The 27606-nt window shown below is 47.5% G+C and overlaps 1 protein-coding gene across 6 annotated transcripts in view; it reads left to right on the top strand.

Moving 5' to 3' along the window:
* The window catches only part of MATR3 (matrin 3), a 134407-nt gene that overhangs the window by 81085 nt on the left and 25716 nt on the right, over positions 1–27606 (top strand). For all 6 annotated transcript variants that reach the window (XM_069652690.1, XM_069652691.1, XM_069652689.1 and 3 more), the window contains 6 exons: positions 7530–7655; positions 7740–7865; positions 7974–8141; positions 11676–11807; positions 20837–20880; positions 27232–27538. In XM_069652690.1, the coding sequence (XP_069508791.1) occupies positions 7530–7655; positions 7740–7865; positions 7974–8141; positions 11676–11807; positions 20837–20880; positions 27232–27538 (903 nt within the window). The remainder of the gene's footprint in view (positions 1–7529; positions 7656–7739; positions 7866–7973; positions 8142–11675; positions 11808–20836; positions 20881–27231; positions 27539–27606) is intronic.

Here is a 27606-nt window from a genome sequence, read left to right as displayed (position 1 = left end):
CCTCGGCGTGGAAGAAGACCGACCCGTCGGGATGGATCCCGACGCAGGTGACGACATAGTCGAGGGTACCGACGGGGCCCCTAATCGCCCGTCGGATTCCCCTCTGCCAGCGCCGCGAGACAACTCGGCGGCCATTTTGTTGGCTATACAGTCCTTATGCTCAGAGATAAGGACGAGACTACCGTTGCCGACGGAACCTCTCCCGTCGGGGGACCCAGAACCGGGACCTTCTGGTGTTCCCCCTACCAAGAAAAGAAGGATCCACCCTCCGCCTCCTTTTCAGCCGTCGCGCCCCTTCCAGCCCTCCTCCCCGTCCACCCGAGGGGATGATACGGGGACTGACACGGCAGCGATGGGTACGGACGTCGAGGATGTACCGTCGTCGCCTCCCACCAGGGCTTCTCCGCCCGACGAGATTGGATCGTTCCACTCCATGATCTCCAGGGCATCCGAGCTTTTTCAACTCTGCCCTGAGGAGAAGGAAGGTTTCCTTTATCAGCGGCGCGAGGCCAAGAGGAAGACGGTCCTCTCAGTGCCTCTATTGGACGACATTTGGGATGAGGGCCTCACCCTCCTCAAGAACCCTTCCACGACGCCAGCTAGAAGAGACCGGTACGAGAAGTACCGGGTCCCGGACACGGCCCCCCTGTGCCTCCGGGCGCAGCCTACCCCGGACTCCGTCGTCTCCGCGGCGGCCAGGAAGAAAGCGGGGGGGGGTGCGGCCTCCACATCGACTTCCCCACCGGACGGTGAGGGAAAGAAATTGGACGCTATGGGACGCAGAGTCATCTCGGCAGCGACGACGATTAAAGCAGCCAACGCCTTGGCTATCGTGGCCCGCTACGACAGGGAGCTCTGGTACAAACTGGCTCCCCTGCTGGACTTCCTGCCGGACGACAAGAGGACAGAGGCCCTGGAGATCCTGCAGGAAGGTGAGGTGGCTTCGGACCACGCCATTACCGTCGCGACGGACATCGCCGACACTGGGTTCCGCCAGTTGGGCAACGGCGTTTGCCTTAGGCGGCGTGGATGGCTCAAGGCTACGGACTTCCGTCAAGACGTTCAGACCAGAGTCCTGGACATGCCCTTCGATGGGGACAACCTGTTTGGCAAAACAGTGGACGATTCCCTTCAGGCCATTAAAGCGGACACAGACGGCCTGGGCCCTGGGAGTTCTGCAGCAACGACGGACGCCCTTTCGGAGCAGCGGAGGCAAGGGCGCCTCCAAAGGTTCCGGTGGCGGTTTTTCCACCTACCGTCAAGCGGCCCGCTCGTCGTCTCAGGAGGCCTACAGAGGACGAGGCAAGTCTGGCGGACTCCGCCGTCGTCGCCAAGGAGGTCGAGGCGGCAAAGCCTCGTCCAAGCAGGATTGAACCGACCGTGGGGTCGGGCCCCCACCGAAGCACCCCGGTGGGAGGCCGGCTGGCGAGCTTAGTCAGCGTGTGGGAGTCCATCTCCACCGACCGTTGGGTGCTGGACGCCTTGGCCCGGGGCCACGCGCTCGAGTTTCAAAGAAGGTGTCCAGGAAAGAACTTCACGTCCCTCAACTTCTCCTGGAGGTAAAGGCGATGCTCAGGAAGGGCGCCATCGGACTCGTCCCAAAGAGGCTTCGGGGCTCCGGAGTTTACTCCAGATACTTCCTCGTGAAGAAGACGACGGGGGGATGGCGCCCCATCCTGGACCTGCGACGTCTGAACAAGTTCATCAAGGCGCAAAAGTTTCGGATGGTCACCCTCCAGCACGTCCTGGGTCAGCTGGAGGAAGGAGACTTCCTGTCGTCGTTGGATTTGGAGGATGCCTACTTCCATATTCCCATCCTAAAGGGGCACCGAAAATTCCTCAGGTTTGTGGTCCAAGGGCGTCATTACCAGTTCAAAGCCCTCCCCTTCGGTCTACGGTCGGCACCCAGGGTGTTCACAAAGTGCCTCGCGCCGGTGGCGGCGCAGCTGCGCCGCGAGGGGATCCACGTCTACCCCTACCTGGACGACTGGCTCATCCGAGCCAAGACGAGGGAGCTCGCCGTGGTTCACACGGCAAGGACCGTCCAACTTCTCACGGACCTGGGATTCTCCGTGAACTACGCCAAATCCCACCTGGTACCCGCGCAAGACGCTCTGTTTCTGGGAGCGAGGCTCAACAGTGTCCCTTCTGGCCTCCCCGTCGGAGGAGAGGACCAGGACCATCCTGGGCAAGGTGCAACGGATGTTGGTGGCCGACGCGGCCAAGGTGAGGTCCATCAAGTCCCTCCTCGGAATGATGTCTTCCTGCATCTACCTCATTCCCATGTGCAGGCTCCGGATGCGCCCGTTGCAGGAGTTCCTGGACGCGCGCTGGATCCAAACGACGGGCAGCTTCGAGGAAAGGATCACACTCGACGAGAGTTTCCGACAAGCGATCCGGTGGTGGGACACCCGCGCGCATCTGACGGCGGGCATGGACTTCCAGACCCCAGCCCACCAGGAGACAGTGACCACGGATGCCTCCCTGGAAGGGTGGGGAGCGCACACTGAAAATCTACACGCAAGGGGCCTTTGGCTCCCGACGGAGAAATCTTTACATATCAACGTCCTGGAGCTCCGTGCAGTGTTTTGGGCCCTCAGGTCCTTCCTTCCGTCCCTCAAGGGCAAGGTGGTGAGGATCTTCACCGACAACACCACCACCATGTTTTACATCAGAAAACAGGGCGGAACCAGGTCCCCAGCACTGTCCAAGGAGGCGCAGGACCTGTGGCATTGGCATTGGGCAGTCGCCCAAGGGATGTTTCTGGTGCCGTTTCATCTGGCAGGGATAAAAAACACCATCGCCGACTCACTCAGCAGGGAGATGCGCTCGTGCCACGAGTGGGAACTACGGCAGGATCTAGTGGATCGCCTCTTCCGACGGTGGGGCACTCCCCAGATCGACCTGTTTGCGGCGACGAGCTCCAAGTGCCGGAGGTTCGCCAGCAGGTTTCCCCAGGCGAGGAGCATGGGCGATACTTTCTCGTTCCCCTGGGAGGGCCTGTTCCTCTACGCGTTCCCTCCTTTGCCACTGCTAATCCGGCTCGTCAACCAGCTCAAGAGGTCACGGTGCAGGATGATCCTCGTCGCACCTGCGTCCCCGCCAATCAAGCTGCCGGTGGACGCGGATCTGCTCTCCAGGGAAGGAGGCGCCATCCTCCACCAGGACCCGAAATCGCTGAACTTGCAGGCCTGGCTCTTGCAGCGCTAGAGTTTGGAGGATACGACATACCGGCCGACTGCAGAGGTTCTTGCAAAGGCCAGGGCGTCCTCGACTCTTAAATGCTACGGACACAAATGGAAGAGGTTCTCTGTCTGGTGCCACGCACAGAAGATTAATCCTCTACGGATTACGGCTCCCCAAGTTCTGCCGTACCTGCTGACGCTGGCCAAAGCTGGACTGGCACACGCGTCCATCAAGATTCATCTGGCTGCGATCTCCCGATACACCAGGACCACGGGACGGACGTCCTTGTGGTCTCATCGTCTGGTGAAAGAGTTCATGAAGGGACTGTTCAGATCTTTCCCGCCGGTGAAGGCTCCGGCCCCGGCGTGGGAGCTCAACGTGGTGCTGACCAAGCTCATGGGACCTCCGTTCGAGCCTCTGCACTCGGCCCCGTTGAAGTTTCTGTCGTGGAAGACAGCGTTTCTTGTGGCCATCACCTCCGCACGACGGGTGGGAGAGATCCAGGCCCTTTCCTGCAAGGCCCCGTACTTGACTTTTCACGACACGAGGGTGGTGCTCAGGACGCACCCCTCCTTCATGCCCAAGGTACCGTCGGACTTCCATCTCAACGAACCCTTGGTGTTGCCTGTATTCTTCCCGTCGCCTTCGTCGCCGGCTGAGAGGACTTTGCACTCGCTGGATGTGGCTAGAGCGCTGAAGTTCTACGTGGACCGCACGAAGTGTTTTCGGAAGACGTCACAACTCTTTGTGAACTTTGGACCTGTCAATCAGGGGAAGGCTCTCTCGAAGGCTTCCATTTCCAGATGGCTCTCTGGCTGTATCATGTACTGTCATCGGTTGGCAAACCGACCGCTGCCTGGCCGTCCGAGAGCCCATTCCACCAGAGCGATCGCAGCTACCACGGCGTTCCTTTCTGGTGTGCCCCTGCTGGACATATGCAGGGCTGCTACGTGGAGGTCGACGCACACCTTCACGAAATTCTACTGCGTCGATCGGGATTCCAGGGAGGAGTCCAGGGTCGGCCAAGCAGTGCTGCGCAACCTGTTCGCCTGAGGTGAGCGTGGTGAGGAGGTAAGATGCTTAATGTTGAGTTTGATGTACTGCTTAATGTTGAGCCGTTGCCACCTCCCGTGGTTGTGCATGTGTGTACTGCTATGTATTCTTTATTCATGAGCATGTGAATCCATGCCAGACCCCATGCTGGCGAAGGAACAAGTTACTTACCTGTAACTGTTGTTCTCCAGCATGGGTCTGGCATGGATTCACATGCGAACCCTCCCGCCTACCCCTCTGCGGCTCTTCACTTGGTCATACTGCCACTTCACGTGCTTCCAAATCTGAAGATGGCTGCCAGAGGCGGTGCTTAGGTAGAGGGCAGTCATTGGCTGTGGTCAGTATGACGCAGAGACCAGTGATTGGTTGTTACTACGAAAGACAGATCAGAAACGAAACTGATACTGGTTTTTTCTTTACCGAGGATTCCCAGCCTGACGACGGGGAATATTCATGAGCATGTGAATCCATGCCAGACCCATGCTGGAGAACAACAGTTACAGGTAAGTAACTTGTTCCTTGCTCACTGTAGTGACTACCTTACTCCTAGTCCATAGTCTCCTTTCCTCATATGCCTGCCGTCCCCTCTAAAAAGTAACCTCTATTGCTTAAATGGTCTCAGACCTGGTAAGGACTGAAGGGCGATGCGTGGGGCATAGCTCAGGAGGGCGGGGTTACGGCTATGTGCGGTACCCCGCATTAAAATAAAATGACATTCAAAAAAGTGCTGTTCCCGCCCCGAAGGACTGAATGTCCCACAAGAATGGAGAAAAGGGGATTAGGAGTAAGGTAGTCACTACGGTGAGTAACTTTGTTAAAGTACTGCTCCTTCGTGGATTTTTGTATAGAGCTGAACTCTCTGACCCCCTGCTCGCCTCTAAAGCTTGTCTTCCCGTTCCACCATTGGAGCCGTGAATAGGCTTTTTATGTCCCATATGGCCAACAGGACACCGGCAGGGTTTCATTCCTTGCCCCTGCATGTCTAAATGATTCCGATCCATGTGTGACCACCGGACATGATACACCTGACCCATCTATAGCAGTGAAAATTGAGTTGCTCCCACATTTACTGGGGCTACCCCATCCCTCCTACTTAGCGCGTAAAATGGTACTTTGCATGGCCGTAGTAAGACTCCATGGTTTACTTAGTCGCTGCTACTAGAGCAGGAAGTGTGGCTGCTCTACCTGCTTCAACATCCGATTCCCATTCACTTTTCTCTTCCCCGCCCCCCTGTTACTTATACAGGCACAGCAGCATACTCGCCATAGGGTGCTGGCTCCTGTTGTCCCTGCTCCAGGTTCACATTGACCTGATAACAGATGTATCTAACCTATAGTAACTTGTCCATGCTTTGCTTTGCCTGTCTATTCACTTCCCACTCTTCACTTCTCTTAACAGCACTACCTCGTCTTCTGCTAGTCTCAGCGCTTCCCATTGTTTCTGCTCCTGTGCAGCCTATCTATCCTAGCGGTAAAATACTTGATCTCCTGTTTCTCACTTGTTCTACACCCTTAATCTACGAGACCCCAGGGCATGGTTGCAAGCCCCACCGCGGGAGGTGCACCCCACATTTTGAAGTTTGAAAAGCACTGCTTTCTCTTATACAGTAGTTGCTATTTTTACTGTATTGTAAAAGTAAAGTAGTGCTCTATAGCGGGGGTAATGGTGTACTTGCTAATTTAATTGCTAATTTCCAAGATGTACATTTATTTTTATGCATTCTGCTTAACTTGTATTTATCAGTGCTCTGGGTGCTTACCTGAACCCGTCACCACTCTCCCAAGTCTGGCTGCTCTAAGTACCAAGATAGTTTGAGTTGACGAGACATTTTTGCTTTTCCCTGGTCCCAGAATAGGGTGACCCGTCAACGGTGCAGTTTCTGAAAATCCAACTCGACACTTGCGTTCTTACTCGGCCAGCTTTGTCTAACCACCAGGTCTCCTCCGTTGCGCCCTATTAAGCTTGCCTGGTGCGTGACTGATCATAATACTTAAGTCAAGGAGAAGGGGGTGGGGTGTTGGAGGTTCCCGGTCTGTCTGGAGTGGCCTGGGCGAGGATAGTGCATAGGAGCAGGCTGCCTTCTATCCATGCTCCCACTGTATTTTATTTTTATAGCGCTCTTTCCCCACTTGTCCGACCTCAGTGCGCTTGTTCCTCGGTTGAACGCCCTTGGTGACAGTAGTCTGTCGTTGGAGAGTTCTAGTGGGTTAGTTTGGGAGATGCATGTGCACTTTGCCGATCTAGGACTTTCTGTGGCCGGCAAGGCTCGACTAAGCAGCCAGAGGTCACACGTTGGGTGGGTGCTGTTCTGAGGGGGTTGGAGATTGCCATAGTTGAGTTTGTGGGTCAGCTATTTCGGGTGGTGGTCGCTGCATGCTAGTGGTAGAGATGTTGAGGTACGTCTGGTGTTTCAGTCTGGATGGCTGTGTGCACTAGGCTGGATGTGCTTAGCCGTAGGCATATTCTGTCATGCATGGAGGCTTGGCTGTGCCTGCAGCCACGTTAGTGGTGTAAGCTATACCAACCGTAAATTTGAGACCTGTATAGTGTGAGGGGCCTACCTAACAGTGCAATTTAGGAACCAGGCTGAGCTGTGCTCACAGCTCCATGGTGTATTGCTATGCTTGGCCAAGCTACACGAACCAGAATATCTTGCAGATTGTGCAATCGCCACAGGGAATTGCACCCCGGGGGTTTGCACTAATACAATTTACAACTACTCATCAATGTATCTTGTTTTACTGCAGTCCTCCCTTTTTCTTAACTGACTTTTTCTTACTGTTTTGTAGGCTCTCTAGCGGGAGCCTTCCTGGTGTATGTATTTGTGTGGCAGTAATACGTGCATATTTTATTGCTTCGTATCTGGCATAATTGGTATAGTTCTATAGACTCCTGTCTAACTGGCTTTGGGTGCTGAATGTAAGAAATGTAAGCCATGCTGATCTGCTATGCTACCTTGATAGTTTGGCTTTTCCCAAATTGAAAACCCTTATTGGTGGCTATAATGGGTGCATATGTGACCCTCACCCAACCTCTTCAACCTCAATCTGATTGTGGCTTTCAGTGGAGTTTAGGTCCTGCCTGCTTGGGTGGGGGCAAATAGTGTGTGGTGCAGTTATTGCTAATGTTAAACTGTGGATTCCCAGCCTGACTTGCATGTCTATTAACTATGCTAATGCTGGGGAACGGGATGTAGTGATAACTGCCTTCCACATATCTTGCAACACAATGCCTTATCCTGGTGTCCACTATGCTGGTGTATAATAAGAGTATGTTGTGCCCTCTTCAGGAAACCAGCCGCGTTGTCCATATTATGGATTTTGAGAGGGGGAAAAACCTGAGATACCAACTGTTGCAGCTCTGTGAGCCGTTTGGGTTGATTACCAACCACTTGATTTTAAACAAAATCAACGAGGTACATTTTTCTACTGAGCTTTTTTGTGGTTCTTTAAGATTGAATGTTTTTCTTCTGGAAACTAACAATATGCTTGTTTTTTAGGCGTTTGTTGAAATGTCGAACCCTGAAGATGCTGAAGCTGTAGTGGACTTTTACAGGTCAAACCCAGCTTTGGTATTTGGGAATCCTGTGCGAGTACACCTGTCCCAAAAATATAAAAGGATAAAGGTAATCCTCCTTTTTGTATAGAGCTGTGATTCCTTAAATGTAAAAATGTCGGCACAATAAGCAGCAATGGTGCTTTGTCTAATGTATTTGTATTAAACTAACTTTCAGAAACCCGAATTGAAGCCAGGAAAAAAATTTGAACCAGAGCCGGAACTTGGCAGAGTGATTCATCTCAGCAACTTGCCTCCATCAGGATATTCTGATAATGCTGTGCTCAAGCTTGCTGAGCCTTATGGGAAGGTCAAAACTTACATACTGATGAGAATGAGGACACAGGTACTTAAATTCTTAAACCATACATTTTAGTAAAGCAGTCATTTTCATTTTTCAAGTTGTCAGTCTTAGAATTAGAATTAAACTGAAAAGTTTTGCTAGCTTTGATTGTCCTCAAAGGATTGAAGTCTTGTATTTAATCAGTGAGCAGATTGTGCTCTAACCTAATAGCTTGTACCCATTTGCTGTCTTATTTTTTTCCACTTTGTGGGCCAACTTAACTTTCAAGGACTTGTGGTGGTGGTGCTTTTTTTTTTTGCTGTCTGAAGGACTTGTAATGAAGTCCTTGTGCAGTGCAACATTTTTTGATGGTCCATATGGCTATAAATGCAGGGGTAATTTTTTTTGTTCACTTTTATTCCCAGTTTTATTGCCCTCGCGATATGAGATCCTGAAGTACTCCTATCCTGTGAAATGACGGTACCATAAACCTGCCTGAAAAGTATTGAATTACTCATTGTTCTAAAGCACAGATTTCTCCCAGTTCTCTTGTGAAATTCCTGTTTTGGGAAAATAAAAAATGTGGCCTGCAAGTGGTTCCAGACAGCACCATCCCATGCTGGCATGATGCCACTGGACTGTATGTGCCGTGTAGGCTCTGCTACCCCTCGCCCTTGGTTCTTTTTTCTGACAGCTGACCTTTTGCAGTCGTTCTAGCCCTTTTAAAATGTTACTACCATAATCTGGCTACAAAACCTGCTAGATGCGTGACCTTCTTTCTTGGAAACCACCACTACACTGAGTGCAGATTGTTGGACCATGACACTAAAGGTTGTTTTGGAATTGGTGACCTGATTGTTTATGGCTTCCTTCAAAATCACCCTGGAAAAGACTATCTCATTCGGCTACATTTAGTCTTTCATGGTAGGAATACAAATTAAAGGCATCATTACTTTACAAGTATTCTACCTCTGGGGCACAATCTTAGTCTAAAAGCATAAGAGCGATTGCTCGAGATTGAAAGTCTTGTATGCCTGGTGTTACCACTTCCACTTTTCAAAGAATGGAAGGCTTTCAGAAAGTTAAACATTATGAGCTGGCTCCGAGGGGCGTAAGCAAATCTCTTTACTGGCAAAGTTGAGGAAAAACATCCAGAAATCCTGCATGCCTCAAAGCTCTAGCCCTAGTGTACAATATAAATTGGGTATGTCCTGTAAGGGCCAGTTCCATCAAAGCCGACTGCATTCAAGTCATGACTCTTAAGTTGAGTAAAGAGAAACGGACTGCTTCTCTCAGCTGCTGGTGTTGGCAAATAGTAGCAAAGCCTGCCCTTTGGATCGAAAGGTGCAGATACATCTTATTGTGGTGTAACCAGCATATTTGCTGGGGTCTTTCCTGGATCTGTTGTAACTTGACATCTACATATATAAGCCACTGCATAGGGCTGTGCAGTATAAAAGATGTTTACAATTTTGAAGAACAGTATGAACAGGAAGGCCTACTGCTAGGGATTCATTGTACTCTGTCGCAAATTCAGCATAATGGACCGTGCAACACCCCATCCAACTCTTCTCCACTGCCACCAATTCCAAGCTCTGTTCTACTTTCAGCTTGGAACTTGTTATATCACAACATACTTCCCATTTTATTTGCACAACTTGCGAACAAAAAACGAACTGACTTAAACTGTCCAGAATCAATTACTAATTCATACCGAGCGATAAGCATATACTAGAATGTACCAAACTATTTTTACAACCTATTTGCATGGATACCCAAAATGTTTCTCTTCCACTCGCGGTTTAACAAACATGCCATTTAGACTGCATTCTCTCTAGAGCTTACACTTCTCACAGCCCCTTAACACTTCTCAACACTTTGTTTCTCACCACCTTCACATAACCTCTCCTGAAACTTCCTGTGACATTGCTAGTCGAACACCTCCTTCCAAGGTTAGTCTTCCCCTAGACCACATTTCACCACCTTCCACAATAACCACACCATTCTTGATCGCAGTAATCTTCTTTCTCCCAAGATACTGGTCACCTTGACATTTATGTGCCATCCTGGGATTCAGTAGCCACTGTTTCTCACCGACCACTTAAGATACCTGCACTTGCAGCAACTGCCAACCAGGGGACAGCCTAGTGATTGGTTCACGCCCCTTGAGTGAAACAAAAGGCGACACTGGTCATCAACAATAGCCCCCACAGTATATATCAGCACCTCCCGCCTTGGTACCCTGGCCTTGCTAGCCACCTTTATTCCCCTTTAGAACCGAATCCGTTCCACCAGCCCATTGGCCTTGTGGTGTTAGTGTGGTGCATGTATACTTAATGGAATATCCAGCCAAAAACTTAACGCTGAACAAAATTGGACACCCTTGTCCATTAAGATTTTCTGTAGGAAAAACTTCTCTGAAAAAGTAACGCCTCAACATGATTTGCTTCCACCACCCGCTTCCATTCAGCTCACTTGAAGTGACAATAAACCATTAGAACTTTAATCTTTTTCCTTCCCTAACGGTTTCCTTTACCACAACCTCAGTATTGCATTAAGTGGCGAAAGTGATATATCGATGGCGGAGAAAAATAATCTGCGACTACACGCTTATGGGGTCATGGGTACAGGGCACGTCACAATAGGGATATTATTACTGGCATGCCCCTTTTCAACGTCCATTGTCGAGTTTTTGAAAAACAAATACTGTGCAGTTTCTGCTAGATGTCAGCCTATGCATAGCATGTGAATCTAAGCAGATGCAAGCACCAGAAATACAATTACGGTGAGTAATGTATTCCATCAATGTCCAGTGGCCTAGTAATTTAAGTCACCTCAGGGTGTAGGAAGTGTGTGAAGCATCCCAAAAGAGATCTACTTATCTTAAATCTGAAGTGCATTGTTGCATATTGCCCTTTCTAAAGAAGGCTTATTTAAAACAGACTTTCAAATAAATAATTTAACTAGAAAACCTTGAGTTATTTGGATACTAGTAAGTAATTGGGAATCTTGCATCTCTGCAGCTCACATTTACCCCTCTTGTGTCAAGTCTGGCTGCACAGCCACTCTACCAACTTGTGTAGTACCCACCTATACAATTGTGCAGAAAATGTCCTTGATCCTTGTCAATTGTCTAAGGGTTGCTTCCCGATCTACTGGGAGTTCACATCCAGTAACTCATATTAGCCCACTTACACAAACTGCAGCATAGATGAGGGAAGGTGGGCTTGGGTTTGAGTTGACTTTGGTGCAGCTTCATGTTGACTGCAAGTTTTAAACTCTTCCTTTTATTGAGGTACTAGAAATGTCCAAGAGACTTTTCTGCGCACCATGAAATTCAAGCGTAAATTCCAAGGCTCGATGTTAACGTAAAATGGATTGGATATGGTGCAGAAATCCATCTAAACTTAATTTACATTTATAGAAAATGTTACCTTGTCATATATGAATTGTGGATTCCGTAGATACATATTTAACTAAGCTAGGTAGTGAGAGCAAGAATTGCAACAAGTTGTTTCCATCTCCCAAACAGTATATTCTGTACACTAGATATGATTCGAGTTTATGCTGCTGCCTTAATGATCTTTTACTTTTTAGGCATTTATTGAAATGGAGAATAGGGAAGATGCCCTTGGTATGGTGGAGCATTGTGAAGAGAATCCGCTTTGGTTTCAGGGGAGAATGGTAAAAGTGGACCTTTCTGAAAAGTACAAGACACTTGTCCTTCGGGTAAGTGGTTGCGCATGATTCCTAACACTTTTCTCAAGTTACATTTATTTTACAAAGCTGAAACTCTACAACTCAAATGTCTTAATTGCTTCTCCAATTTGTAAAGGTTTCAAAACCAAGTCGGCCACATCAATAATTCTGAGCCGGAGTTTAATTCCTTTTTTGGAATTCTCCAAACCTACTTTATCACCCTGATCTTGTTGCACTCTTTACTATGTCTTTACAACTGTGGCATGCATTGCTTGTGCACTGGAGCATGCACAACCGCATTAAGTCAATAAGCCAATGCTGATTGGCTTTCTCACATGATTACTTGTTTGACTACAGCACATCCTTAGCTTGCACACTTTCTAGAGAAACTGATGACACACACATTGTGGCGCACTGAGCTAGATATCGACCCTGTTGAATTGACATCCAAGATGAGCAATCTGAAGGCCAACGCGATCCATTAGACATGACCACAGTGGCGATGTGGGCTCACTGTGCCCAGCCCTACACACTAGAGCAGAGGTCCATCCTTTTGGTTCAATGAGCAATTTTTTCCCATCAAACAAATGAACAGTTCTTCCCCCAAATGGTTTAAAATTGGTCATCCTAGTTTTCTGCCCCAGACTTGAGTTGGAATTCCACTTTTGCGGACTCGATGGCCACTTCACTTTCTTATTTTGTAGCCACAGGGACTTCTCCTGAAGCTAGTGGATGGGCATTTCACAGTTGGCATTATATCCAATGGAACGTGAATTTATTTTCTCTGAGCTGCTCTCATGCCACTCAACATTTTAAAGAATCCTCTAGGTGTTCAAAGAGCTCTGGACAAGGTTCGCTATTAGTCATCCCTTGCACTTGTTCACTGGTAAATTGTACCCGAAACACAAACTGCAACTTGTGCGTATATTTCCTGGAAAATGGAGCAGGTTGTTAAATATTAAAATATTCTTTGAAACTAAGAGAGAATGGAACAGCAGTGAACATTAGCTTGATCCCATAGTTGATATTCCAGGCAACTGCATTGATCTAGTGAGAGAAAATACTGACCTCAGAGGCTGCGCTCTAACATCCTATTGTATTTGTGCAGTTAGCCATTCAATTGGCTCATACTAAGTAATCAGCTCAAGAGACTGCTTGACTCAAGGTAAGTATTTATACTTCGGTATTATTGTTCATACAGGTTGACATTGTGTATTCCAAACGAGTTTTTGAATAAAATTCAACGTTGCAAGTTGGCAAATGTAAATAGCACAGACGTCACGCCGCCAACACGTGCTTCAACCCAACAAAAGGTCGTCCTCGCGGCGTATAACTAGATAATCGTGCAAATTCTAGCACAATAATGAATCCACAATTTTTTTTTAAATTTCTTTTATTGATTTTATACAAACAAAAAACAACAAACCAAACCAGCTTCATGATCATAATGGTTCAATTGCACATCAAGTAATCGTAGTCACTGCTCGCATTATACCCCCCCACACCCCCCACCCCCCATGAGCCTATTTGTCCATCTCTTTGTTTGGCACATGCGGCTGAGTTTCGTCTTCTCCGGAGTCATTTGGGTTTGATGTTACTTCAAACAATTCTGTTATTAGCGCCTTCCAGGCCAATAGGGTGCCCACCTCCCCCTCATCAGCCCGGCTGCTCGCCTCCTGCCGTGCCACTGTTTCAGCCTCCGCCCATTTCTGTAGATCCTTCCACCATACATCCACCTTAGGTTTGTGGCATTTCTTCCACCCCATGGCAATCCTACGTTTCGCCAGCACATACGCCAGATTTCTTAGTTTCTCAATATGTTTGAGTTTCTGCGGCCTAGGGAAACCACCCAATAAGCAGGCCCAAGCCGTGTCTATAACCAGAGTAACCCCTTTATCAGCTAGTTTACGCGCCACATCACTCCAGTAGCATCTAATAATCGGGCACGACCAAAACATGTCATGTCAGCGTTTTCTAGGTTACATTTAGGACACTTGTATGCCAGCGTTTCGGAACTTAGATATCCTCAAGGGGGTCATATATGCCCTATGCATTACATACAGCTGAATTTGTTTTAATCTGGCATTTCTAGATACTTTTTTGTGGTAGCCCAGGGCACGCTCCCACATCCCGTCCTCCATCAGGGCCCCCACTTCCATCTCCCAGTCGAATCTCAGATGCGTCAAATCTTTCCCCACCTTAGCCATCACCATCTCGTACAGTCTCGATCTCATGACCTCCTTCAGACATATCATACATTGTTTCCAAAACTGCATCTGGTTCTTCTATCAGAACTGTTTCTGGCCAGGTGCCCTTAATCATTCGCACCAATCTAATGTATGTGATGTATTGCCCCGTGTGTAGCCCCACCTCTTCGTTGAGTTCCATAAACTCCTTAATGGATCCCTCCTGCCAGACATCGCCTAACGTCGCCAGCCCCACCGATTCCCAGTAGTTCCTAACAATCACCCTTAGCTGATCACCCCCCCCCTGTTAAAGCAACCAACGGTACCTGTGGGAGGCACGGGTATGGGACCTCCATTAGGCGACAAGCCCTAAGCCAAATTTTCCGCCCCAGCTTCAACATTGCAGGGCGCCCCCTCATGTCCGTTTCGGCCAGCCAGATCATTTCTTTCAAATAAAACTGGGCGCAATCCTGCCCAAGTACCCTGTGCTCAGGGGTCACTTCATCGGAGAGCCTCTTAGCCACATATTGCAATTGTCCTGCCAAATAATAAACCTCAAAATGGGGCAGTCTGATACCTCCTTTTTCGTAAAAGTTCTGAAGTTTCCAGAACGCCACCCTATTTCGGGTACCGTGCCACAAGAAGTCCCTACACATGCTGTTCAATTTACTAAAAAACTTCTTGGGTATTATGTGTGGGATATTGCTAAAGTAATGCAATAACCTGGGCAGAACTACCATCTTGAGCATACCCCCCCCCCGCCCCATCATCGCTAAGGGCAATCTTGCCCAGAACTGCATGCTGTTTCTGATTTTTTCAACGGCCAATTTCCGTATTGTCTGTGTTCGTCCTGCGCCGTGTGATATATATCAATGCCCAAATAGCGAAAAGAGCGCGTTGCCCACGGTACCTGTAGCACCGGTAGGGATCCACTTATAGCTACCTAATGGGAACATGACAGACTTTTGGGGGTTTATCGAGATGCCCGACAACTCTGCATACCTTTCCATCACTTTGAGTATGTATAAGAGGTTTTCTTCTGGGTGTTGTAAATATAGCAACAGATCGTCCGCGTACAAGGATATCAAGTGTTGTTCCCCTCCGACCTCAATGCCAATCGTTTCGAATTGTGCCCTGAGGTATATTGCCAAAGGCTCCAGGTCCAAGATGTAAAGCATCGGGGACCAGGGGCACCCTTGTCTGGTGCCTCTGCCAAGTTGCCATCTTTCGGATATCACCGCTCCAGTTCAGACCCTGGCGAGCGGCTCACTATACAACATCTTGGCCCACCTGACATAGCACGGCCCCATTCCATACCCTTCCAAGGCAGCCAATAGCCATGACCACTTGACCGAGTCAAAAGCCTTGACCGCATCTAGAGACACTATTGCCATCTCACCTTCGTTTTTGACCCCCCACTCAACTACCCGATGAAGTCGCCTGTGATTGTGTGTGTAATGTTCCTGTTCGGGACGCAACCCGTCTGATCAGGATGTATGAGTCTACCAATCACTTTCCGCAATCGGTCCGCAAGAACAGCTGTAAATCTTGCTGTCTTGGTTGAGCATCGACAGGGGCCTGTAGGAACCAACTGTGCTCCGGTCTATTGGGCTTGGGCAGCGGTATTATAATCGCCTCTCTACGTGACTCAGGCAATCGTCCTATCTCAAACGCTTCATTCAGCATATCCAGCATGGGGGGGGGAGGGGGAGGATTTCTTCCTTGTATACTTTATAAAATTTGCTGGGGAACCCATCTGCCCCTGGGGCCTTACAAGTGGGCAGCTGCTTTACTACCTCTTCTAATTCTGCCAACGTGATTGGCTCATCTAATTCCTCCCTCTCCTCGTCGCTTATCTTGGGCAGCCCTATGTCTTCTAACGTTTCGTTGATCATGCGCTGGTCACCTATCTCATCTCCATACAGCTCTTTGTAATATTCCACAAATTCTTTGTTAACACCCTCTTGCGTGGCCACCTCCTATGAATCCACAATTTAGTTAGGAACATTTTGTTCATTGTTTTTTCTAGGAGTGCGATTGAAATCGCCAAATAGTTTATGGTTCTTCAAATGTTCAAATTGGGGTGATCAGTTAAGCAACTGTACGGTATTTGGGTGTATGTAAAAAGCGACCGCTTTACATGTACATTGAATCGGATGCAGCTCCGTTGCCCGACGGCATTCGCCATTGTGCGTGTGACTTCGAAATACCTGCCGATCACGGCCATTGAATCCTCAGAGGGAAACCTGCTTATCACTAGTGAACATGTAAAGCGGTCGTTTTTTACTTTACGCCACATTTGAAGAACCATTACATATTTGGCTAATTCAATCGCACTCCTAGGAAAAACAATTACCAAAATGTTCCTAACTAAATTATGGATTAATTATTGTGATAGAATTTGCATGAATATTATCTAGTTATAAGCCCTGAGGATGACCTTTTGTTGGGTTGAAACACGTTGGCGGCGTGACGTTTGTGCTATTTACATTTGCCAACTTGCAATGTTGAATTTTATTTGAACTCATTTGGAATACACAATGTCAACCTGTATGATTAATAATACAGCAAGTACTTAATGTTTATCTGTATGAACAATAATACAGAAGTATAAATACTTTGAGTCAAGCAGTCTCTTTTGAGCTGATTACATAGTATGAGCCAATTTAATGGCTAAATGCACAAATACAATAGGAAGGTAGAGCGCAGCCTGTGGTGTCAGTATTTTCTCTCCTGTTTCATGTTTAGGTGGTAGTGGAAAATCTCCTAATTCACCACACGGCTGCAGCCAGTCCTCATTTTACGTGTATATTAAATTTCACTTTCTTTTCGACGTGCACATACCCACCTAGGGGATCCTTTTACTTCCACAAACCTTAATATTTAGCATTGATGATCTAGCAAGGATCTAGGAGGTTTAAGTTAATGGTCTGGTGTTCATGCCTGAGGATTGGGAAATAAGTTTTTTCTTTGAATTGTTTCGCTTTTTAATCTCTCATCCCAACCCTAGTAGATGTGAAAGGCCATTTGGGCAGCACCAAACGGAGCAGGGTGTCTTTAGTACAGTGCACAACTAAGTGCAGTATCAGGGTCCTGTGTTGCCTTCCGTAGGAGCTGCGGCCCCTCACCTGCTGCTTTGTGCCTCACTAGTTAATCTACAGTGAGATTCAGGTCAGAGGGGAAAGGGAACTAGGACAAAACAAACTACACAGGAGCTCTTCTTGCTGGTTGCACCCTGTATGGGAGTTAAAAGTGGGTAATACACATTTGTGCACAGAAAACATTTCAAAATTGACTTTGCAAATGGTACCTGTGACTCTTCCTCTGCCAGCCTGGAGAAAGGATTATGCAATGTGGTTCTGGCTCTTCAAGGGTCAAATTTCCTTAGTTTTTTCCAAATTGCTCCATTTAACCTTTTAAATAATGCAATGCTTTCTGTATTGGCCGTCTTTCTGCAAATTGCTATTTTAAACCTTTAAACCCCCAGGTTTTTTACTACCTTAAACAGTGACTGTGTAGTCCCCATTTCCGTTGGCCACGAGATAGTGGTTTCGTTCTCTTGGTCTTTGGATATGATCATGATTTCTGTTTTTCCTGGGTTGATTTTCAGGTTGTTGGCATTCATCCAGTTGAAGACTTCTTTTAGACAGTGTTATGTTTGATTACGTTTGAATGATCGGCTTGGGAATGATCGGATTTGAGTATCCTCTGCGTAGTTGTAGCATCTAATGTGTTTCTTGAAGGTTCTGATAACTCAGGTTTGGTAGATGTGGAAATACAGTGGTGAGATAGTGAGGATCATTGTGGTACTCCGGTCGTTAACTCGTGGGGTGGGTTTGATCCATACGGTTTCTGTTCTGTCTGGTAGGAATGATTTAGTCCAGCATAGTGCTGTCTGTTATGCCGATGTCTTCTAATCTTTTGATTAGGGTGTCGTGGCTAACTGCGTCAAAGGCTGCGGAGAGGTCGAGCAGAATAAAGGCTGAGGTTGTGTTGGAGTTTGCGTTAGTTTTTAGGTCGTCCCAGATGTATAGTAGTTCTGTTTCTATTCCTTTTGTGAATCTGAAGCCGACTTGAGCTTAGTCTAGTAGGTGGTGTTTTTCAACATATCCTTGGGTTAGTTTGTATACGTAGGTTTTGAGTAGTTTTTCAGGTAGGGGATGTTTGAGATCGGTCTGCAGTGGAGAGGTAATCTACGTCGCCACTTGCGTTTTTTAGAAGTGGTTTGATGTAAGCTGATTTGAAGATCCTCGGCACGGTTCCTGTTAGTGATTAAGGTTTCTGTAATATTTAGATGATGGTCCTTGTGAAAGGATTGATTTGTAGATGTCCGGGGGACAGGGATCCATGGGTGAACCAGCTTTCTTGCTGTTTTACCAGCATTGCGAATGCCTCAGCTGATATTTCAGGAACGTTTTTGAGTTTGTGCTGAGGTTCTGAGTTGGGTTCGTTTGGTTGTATGTTGCTGTTGGTTGGTCCCTATTGAATGGTTTGTCGGATATGTTTTTTTGTGGTCTGCCAGGTCGTTGCAGTTTTTCCAAGGGGCTCGAGGTGTTGCATCCTGGTGGCTTTCTCATTTCTTTGAACATTTCTTTTTGTGTTTTGGTGGCATTTGTGATTGTCATCCTAATGCCTTCTCTTTGCCTTTTTGAATGTCCTTGTATGCGTGAATTTGTTTCTGGAACATTTTTTTTTTTGTCTAGGTTGTATTCTTTCCTCCATTCCAGTTACATCCTTTGTTTCCTTTTTCGTGGTGCTTAATAGTGGGTTGAACCATTTTGCCATTGCTCTTTTGTTGGAGTGAATGGTTTTTCTGGGGCTATCTTGTCAATTGTATCTGTAATCCATTTGTGTAGTATCTCTGCTTTCCCTATTTGCAACTCTTGTAAGATCGCTGCTTTCTGTCAAATCTGGTTCATTATCTATTGGTTCTTTCATAATCGAGAGCATTGTTCAGTCTCTGATCTGCTGTCTTTACTCCACCTGGTCTTCGACTCCATCAACCTCATCTGTACAACCCACCTATTAAGCTTAAAGGAAGCTCCATTCTTTCCACTCAGGTGAACTTTGAAAAGCATCTTTTTGGTAGCCATCACTGCAGCTCAGAGTGAGCTGCAAGCCCTTTCATATTAACTTCCTTTACAATATTTTCCAAGGATAAGGTAGTCATGAGGGTTTGTCCCCCCCCCCCCCCCCCTCCCAAGGTTGCATCTGACACTGAAAATGGCACTACCAGATTTTTGTATCCACCTCACCCTTCTAAGGATGTAGAAGCTTCATCGGGTGGACCCAAAAAGGCATAGCTTTTACAGTTCCAGGATGGAAAATGTTAGGCAATATGACCAATTATTGCTTGGTTATCCCGTTGGATCATCCTATGCATTTCGTCGTGCTATTCCATTGTGGGAAAGGATGTCCCTGAAAACCTAAGCCAATTCCGCAAGTGGAGTGGCTACCGCTTCAGGTCTTCAGAGTGGTTCCAGTGCTGGACACTTGAAATGATGCGTCCTGATCGTCGCTACACACTTGTAAGCATTACTGCTTGGTTTGTCTGGTCAGGACACTCCTTTTGGAGATCTTCACCCTTTGGGGAACCCCTTAAGTGCATCTGTTTGTCCAGTGTCAACAGTGTGTCCTGTTCTGCTGCAGGGACTTGGCTCGGAGGACCTCTGCAGGGCGTGTTTGTAGTTGACTGGTCAGGACGCTGCTGACATCAATTGTGACAAATCCACTTCCCACTTCATCTCCAACTGCCATGCAAGTCTACCAACGATAAGGAATCCATGGGGTGGACACAATCCATTCGAACAAATTATTTACCCCAGGTAATGTTTCTGCTGCTTGTTCCTACACTTCCCCCCAGCCTACCCCTCTTACCATGTGTGACTTTCTTTTTAATCTTTCAATGCCCACGGAGGTTATATACTCATGTCGGCTGTGCAGAAAGAGGGGGGGTTAGGGGGGGGGCAACTAAGAACGGGCAACTGCAGTGCAAGCTATTTATCTACGTCATGCCCTTTGCTGTGGAAGGCTTTTCAGAGATTGCAAAGCATGATATGGAATTATCAAAGATGAGTAATCTGTGGGAAGAACAGCTAGTAAATAACATTTGTTCTTCTCAGTACTGACAGTCTTGGGGGCTAGTCGGTTTGCTCAAGAGGAATTGGAGGGACCAGGCAGGGGAAGGAGAGGCAGAGAAACCAGATGGTGCAAGTCTTCCTACGCTGTGCACACTAACCTGCCCCCTTCCTTCTCACTAGGATCAAAGGCCTTTAGAAATGCAGAGCCCTGGTTTGAGGCTACTCCCTTTGAATGGGTGTTGTCTTTGGCAGCTTGGGGCAGCAGCAAAGCTGCCTGGTGGGCAGCTTTCTGAGGGCATTGCCCTCCCAGATCACGAAGGCATGGCCCTTCAGGGGCCGGGGTATTTGGCAAGCACTGTCTTTCTAGGCAGAATACACATCACCTTCCATAGCGTGAGCTGGCTCACAGGAGCCAATACCTGCAATTTCAAATGTGGCCCGTGCCTGAACGCTGGCATCACCAGATTACCTTTTTTCAGAGCTGGAATTAACTGCATCATTCTGGGTGTAATCTGGCTTTAATATAGACTTGCACAATTGCCAGATGGCAATCAGTGTTGTAGCTGAGCAAGTGCTTTTAAAGGAGTGGAGAGTGGCATGTTTAGGCTAGCAGTCTGTAAACGGGGAACATTGTTTCTCAATTGTTCCCTTGGTTCCCATCCTGAAAAGTGGCAATATTCAAAAATGTTAATTGAGTGAAATGGAGTGCTACACTTAAAGGTGAAGTTATGATGAATGAAATGAAGGTATCCATGATTAACTACTTCAACTGTCCCTTATTTATATTTTTCAGATTCCTAACAAAGGACTTGACCAGAGTGAAAAGGAAAAATCGAGGTAAGGCTTTCATATAAAATAAATGTAATTTTCTAATAGCCTTGCAATCAAATTTCTGATGTTTGTGATTTCCACTAGATGTCGCACTATATGCGCAGCATGTGATTCTAAACCGATTCAGAGTATTGCATCTTTCAAAGATCGAAAGGCGACATCGACATGACTTAACACTATCCGTGACGTGTAGTGTACCCAAAATCACTCGCATGTGGAGGTCCCTCCGATAGTTTTTTTTTCTCCACCCACCTACTTGGTTGCCAATGCGGGTTGCGCTAGTTTTATATTGCTAACTTTGTCCCCACGACCTACAGTCTAGTCTCCAGACTAATCTCGACTGCCTCGTGGGTTCCTGCCACTGATAACTCTGCCATGTCCAACTGCTCGACTCAACCGCGTGCCCTCAACCCTCCGTCCAGTTCCTTAAGTATGGGAGTGGAGCCCTGTTTTTATTCATCTCTAAGAATGTATTTCCTTTACCCCTCTTTATCTATCTTGGTCTGGCTGCCGCTACCCTCTGCTATGGGGAGGACGCCCTTTAAATTTTGCTTGTTTAACAGCAAGTTTCCTTGGACACCCATGGCGGGTGCAATCTGTCTTCCTCGACCACTATGAGCGCTCATGCAAGACCTGTAAGCTTTCGACCAAAAACATTGAAAGACAGGTGGACTAAATGCTGGACGGCCTACGCTATGCAAGCTGAAAGCCTTTCCTCCGTTGGTGCCGTTGCTTTGGATGAGGAATCCATCGGCAGCCATGGCTCCGAATTGAAAGCAATCAACCTTTCGGCGGAGCTTGCAGTTCCCAAAAGCTGGCCCGACAGACGAGCCACTGGCTCCGTTATGGGGAGATCACACCGGCGACATGGGCACCCACGCATACAAACGCACCCCTAAGGCCTCTTCGGATTCGTCGAAGCGCACAATGCCAACAGTGCTGCTGAAATTTTTGACAGGGTACCCTCCCCCAACTTTAACAGCATGCGACTGGGCATCCCTTTTGAAATGGGCTTTCACCCTAAAAGTCGACACACCGTCCGAGGGCCCACAAACACCTAAGGCCTCAGGCACCGACCAAGCCTTCAGGCGCGTCGACACCTTTGATACAACCGCTGGAAATTCACGAGCCTTGCGGCTAACATTTCAGCAGCCAGAGCACACGGCCGCACCTTATCTCGCAGTTTTTTTTAAGCCCCCCCCCCCCCCCTAAGGCCTTATTGGGGAAAATCTCTCCCTTCTGCCTCTACCCTATTGAATAGGGAGAGGTTTGAGCAATACATGGACAAAATGTCCCAGTTTATTGACTTTTCAGACAGGTACGTTACACCAAAAAGACCCAGGGAGGACTCCTCCTCTCCCATTCCTTAAATGCAAAAATTGCTAATCTCTGCACAAGGAAGGACACCAGGAAGATGTCCCAGAGGACCCAACACGGGAGTTTACTTCTGAAGCCATTAATCCTTTTGCACAAGAGACAGCTGATCAAGACCCAGGCTTGGTTTAGGATCAAGGTCCTTGGTTTAGGATCAAGGTCCTTGGTTTAGGATCAAGGTCCTTGGTTTAGGATCAAGGTCCTTGGTTTAGGATCAAGGTCCTTGGTTTAGGATCAAGGTCCTTGGTTTAGGATCAAGGTCCTTGGTTTAGGATCAAGGTCCTTGGTTTAGGATCAAGGTCCTTGGTTTAGGATCAAGGTCCTTGGTTTAGGATCAAGGTCCTTGGTTTAGGATCAAGGTCCTTGGTTTAGGATCAAGGTCCTTGGTTTAGGATCAAGGTCCTTGGTTTAGGATCAAGGTCCTTGGTTTAGGATCAAGGTCCTTGGTTTAGGAACAAGGTCCTTGGTTTAGGAACAAGGTCCTTGGTTTAGGAACAAGGTCCTTGGTTTAGGATCAAGGTCCTTGGTTTAGGATCAAGGTCCTTGGTTTAGGATCAAGGTCCTTGGTTTAGGATCAAGGTCCTTGGTTTAGGATCAAGGTCCTTGGTTTAGGATCAAGGTCCTTGGTTTAGGATCAAGGTCCTTGGTTTAGGATCAAGGTCCTTGGTTTAGGATCAAGGTCCTTGGTTTAGGATCAAGGTCCTTGGTTTAGGATCAAGGTCCTTGGTTTAGGATCAAGGTCCTTGGTTTAGGATCAAGGTCCTTGGTTTAGGATCAAGGTCCTTGGTTTAGGATCAAGGTCCTTGGTTTAGGATCAAGGTCCTTGGTTTAGGATCAAGGTCCTTGGTTTAGGATCAAGGTCCTTGGTTTAGGATCAAGGTCCTTGGTTTAGGATCAAGGTCCTTGGTTTAGGATCAAGGTCCTTGGTTTAGGATCAAGGTCCTTGGTTTAGGATCAAGGTCCTTGGTTTAGGATCAAGGTCCTTGGTTTAGGATCAAGGTCCTTGGTTTAGGATCAAGGTCCTTGGTTTAGGATCAAGGTCCTTGGTTTAGGATCAAGGTCCTTGGTTATCACCAACGCATACCCTTGACCCGTATGTAATCTGCCTAGATCCCCCTCTCCACTCCAGGGGGATTTGTCACCTGTTGACGATCGGATTTTTAATGCTATTCTAAAAAGCAGCCACGTGAGGGATTGTGGGTACAACGCACGTCACTATAGGGATAGTGTTACAGACACGCCTTGTCGACGTCCCCTTTTCGACTACGAAAAACAAAATGCAATACTCCGCAGTGACCACTGGATGTCGGACCTATGCACAGCATGTGAATCTAAGCAGATACAACCATCAGAAATGCTTTTACGGTAAGTAATGCATTGTCATTGCAACAAATGAGGCAGCTTCAGAGAAGACCCGACTAGTTAAGCAAGCCCCCCTACTGAACTCTTTAAAGAGGCAGCTGGCCCCTTCCTTGCTATCCCCATCCATCAAACCCGGTGCCGCATACCCCCCCCTCCCCCCCCTCTCCCCCACCATCAATTTCCATAAAACACTAAGGGTTTATGCTACACCAGATTCCTTGTTGGTCACTACCACTCCAAAAAGGGCAGGGGTTCCACTGTCTTCGGCAGAATCCCCTTCGGACAAAGCTGCGCCCTGTAGAAAGCATTGTGCCCTGTTAGGCAAGATTGTATGCAGTACCCTTTGGGTACACTACAACAACCCTGACCCTCCTGGCAATAGGAACACAACCTTTCGTATAAGTCTGTACTACACAGGTTGGTAGCGTGATTGAGCAGCCACGCTTATCGTAAAAGAGGGGTCAATGTGGGCTGTACAGAAGTTACACAGATTCAGTGACAAGTATTCAAATAAACTTACACACTAGGTTTCCTGATTAAACAATGTATTTAACGGTCGGTAAGCCTTCAGAAGGGGTCAATAGAATAATAACACACAAACTCTTAATATATCCTGTTAGCATTTAGGATCAGACTTGCGAGTATGTCAAAGAGAAAAGGTTATTGGGACAGAACAAGAATTTACACAAATTCTGAAGCAGGTAAGTACTTTTGGTAACCCAGTGTATGTTAGTTAACCCCTTCCTGGGAGGAAGACCAAACAAAATGTTGGAGGTAAGTCATTCAGGGAGCCAGGCTAGGCCAGTCAACTGGGCAAAAGTCTAGGTGAACTGAAGCACTTCTTGCAGGTAAGTAAGTCTTTGCACAATGTTTTAGAAGTCTTTGTAGAAAAAGGAAATCAAAGCAGGGCCACAAGCTGATTAGGCTTGTGAAGCAAAGAAGCTGTTGGCAACTCTACAGGGTAACCCAGACCAGTCTCCACGTGACCTGTTTTAGACCTGCACCGGCGAACAATCATGTAATACCTCATTCAGGGTGGCGACACTGCACAAGGTAATCCTGCTGCAGCAGGCATATTACCTTGCCACATTGGACAAAGGTGCATACTTTAATATTTCAATGTTGCCGGCACACAGAGTACCTCTGGTTCACGATAGAGGACACCCATTCTGTTCAAGGTTTGCCCCTTCAAGCATTGTCTCAGCACTATGGATATTCACGAAGGTACTGGCAGTAGTAGCTGCTCATCTGCACAGGAAGTCGATCCCAGTCTCATTACCTCGACGACTGGCTCATAACAGGATGGAACATGCCAAACAAATACCCAGGAGACGCAGATCTTATTGAACTGAGGTTTCTCGATCAACAAGAAAAAATCGTCTAAACCCAGGGCTGTAATTCGGACCAAAGAAGGCCTGGTCTTTCCCTCCAATGAGAAGGATCCAAACGTGCTGTTCCAGATCCCTCACCATGTAGCCAGTCACCAGGTGACCGTACACAAAGCCTGCACATGAGCCCCGTGCCGGAGCGGTTCTCGAGCGAATGATGTCGGGCCAGCGGGACGATCGAGGGGTTGTCTCGGCAGCACTCGTTCAGTCTCTGCAGTGGTGGTCAAGGGAAAACCTTTGGCAGGGGACCACCCCTGAAGTAGAAGGCACACTCCAGTCTCATCTGACTGGGTGGGGAGCTCACCTCCTTCAACCGATGTGGTCCCCAGCGGTAGCATCCAATCACATCAACCTGTTGGAACTGCCTCGCTTTGTTCGAGGCACTGAAGGCCTTGGACACCTACAGGGGAGGACAGTTCTAGTCCTCACGGACAGAACTACGGCTGTGTATTAAACAAGGGGGCACTCTCTAGGGCTGTCCAAACTGTCCCTGAGCATGTTAGTTGGCTCCCAAGCATAATGTTCCTCATGTTCCAGGGGAACTCATCTTCTGGCAGACGTTCTTTGCAGAGAACACCACCCCACCTTCATTCGCCTGCTCAACCGAATAGTGCACAAGATGCACAAAGAGCCAGTCTGGATGATTCTGGTGGCCCGCCCGCCTTGGTTCTCCCGTCTCATGGCAATGTCGGTCTCCCCTCCCAGGAAGCTGCCGTGCCCATACAACATGCTGGCTCAACACCAGGGGAGTTTGCCCTCAAACAACATAGCAGCCTGGCTCCTGGGAAGTGCGGCACCTCTGCTCCCTCAAAGATGCATGGACCTACTCTTGAGCACGGAAACCTAACACCAGGCATTGCTACTCCAGCAAATGGAAGCACTTTGTCATCTGATGTAATGGGAAGGGCATCAATTGTCACCTAAAGAGGTTAGTTTACTTATCCTACCTGTTAGATTCAGGACTGGTTTTCAATTCTCTTAAAGTCCACTTAGCTCTGCTTTCGGCGTACACCACGTCCCAGAGCAAGTTTTCATGGTGGGAAATTCCTGTAATTAAAGCTTTTATGGAAGGGGTAAAGACTTCATCCCTCTATTCCAACCCAGCTGGGACGTGAATGTTCTTACCAGATTAATGGGGCCTTCTTTTGAACCAATGCACAAGACTAGCATTAAATCACTTGCCTACAAGACTGCCTTCCTGGTGGCAATCACCTCCTATAAGGAGTTAACTGCATGCCCTTTCAGTTCAGGGCCCATTTGTCACGATTCACAAAGACAAGGTGGTGTAGCACTCGCACCCTCGCTTTACACCCACATTTATCTCAGAAGTTCCATGTAAACCAGTCAATAGAACTACACACCTTTTTTCCAGAACCCCACTAACGTGGTGGGAAGAAGCCACTGCACACTGTAAGGAGAACGGTTATCTACAATCTGGAAAAGGCAAAGCCACTAAAAAACAAAGTTTTGTTTCAGTGGCAACTAGTAGAGCAGGGGGGGGTCACAGTATCTAAATCTGCTTTTCCTAAGTGGATCATAAACTGCATCACACTTTCTCTTGCAAAGAGATCTACCCTTGCCGCCTAGAGTGCACTACTCTGGGAGGGAGGAGGGAGATAGGGGCTACCAAAGCATTCATTGCAGATGTTCCTCTTGATTCCATTTGCAAAGCGGCAACCTGGTGTTCTGTAACCACCTTAACACACGACTGCCTAGATGCACACTCTAGGTCTGATTCTCGGGTGGGACAAGTGGTGCTAAGATCTCTTCGCTACTGTTCCTTCACACATCCCACCACCATCTCTGGGTACTACTCGCTAGTCTCTGCATAGCATGTTCTTCTAAGCAGATTCACCCGCATCAGAAGACCTGCATTACGGCGAGTAATGCATTTCTGATGAGTATCTTAGATTCACCTGCACACCCTTCCCTTGTGGAATAGACTGAACATAGACCTTCTCTATTTGTACTTGCTCATGCTGACTAGAAGGCTCCCTCATGGCAGAAAACACAACCAGATATACCTCAACGCGTGAGGGATTTTGGGTACACTAAAAGGCACATTGGGGATAGTGTTAGTCACGCCCATGTTGACGTCGTCTTTCTATCTTCGAAAGAAAAATGCAATGCTGCCTGATTTCCACTAGATGTCCGACTATATGCAAAGGATGTGAATCTTGGATACTATAATCAGAAATGCTAATATTGAGTAATGCATGTCATGTTTTTGCAGGAAAAGAGCTCATTCTCCAGATGAGGCATCAAACAAGAAGTCAAGTAAACTGGATGGAACGCAGAAAGGTGACGGTGCTGAGGGGAAGTCTAGTGATCAAGCAAGTGACAATGCAAAGGACTCTGACATGAAGGGGGAACTAACAGAAAAGGATCTAGAGTCAGATGATGATCAGCTCTTGGATGATGAAGCATTACTTGACAGCAGCAGTTCGGTTGGAGATGAGCAGGCTAATGTTGGGGAAGTGGAAAATGATGGAGACAAAGACACAAATGTTAAAACCGCTTCAAGAAAAAAATTGAAAAAGGTAGTTTTTTGTTTGGTTTACTGTTGATGTCGATGTATGGATTTTACCCATTTCTTACTAATGTAAAC

The sequence above is a fragment of the Ambystoma mexicanum genome, chromosome 3p (genome assembly GCF_040938575.1).
Source record: "Ambystoma mexicanum isolate Mex_15411 chromosome 3p, UKY_AmexF1_1, whole genome shotgun sequence".
NCBI lineage: Eukaryota > Metazoa > Chordata > Amphibia > Caudata > Ambystomatidae > Ambystoma > Ambystoma mexicanum.
This window is presented reverse-complemented; position numbering and strand designations above follow the sequence as displayed.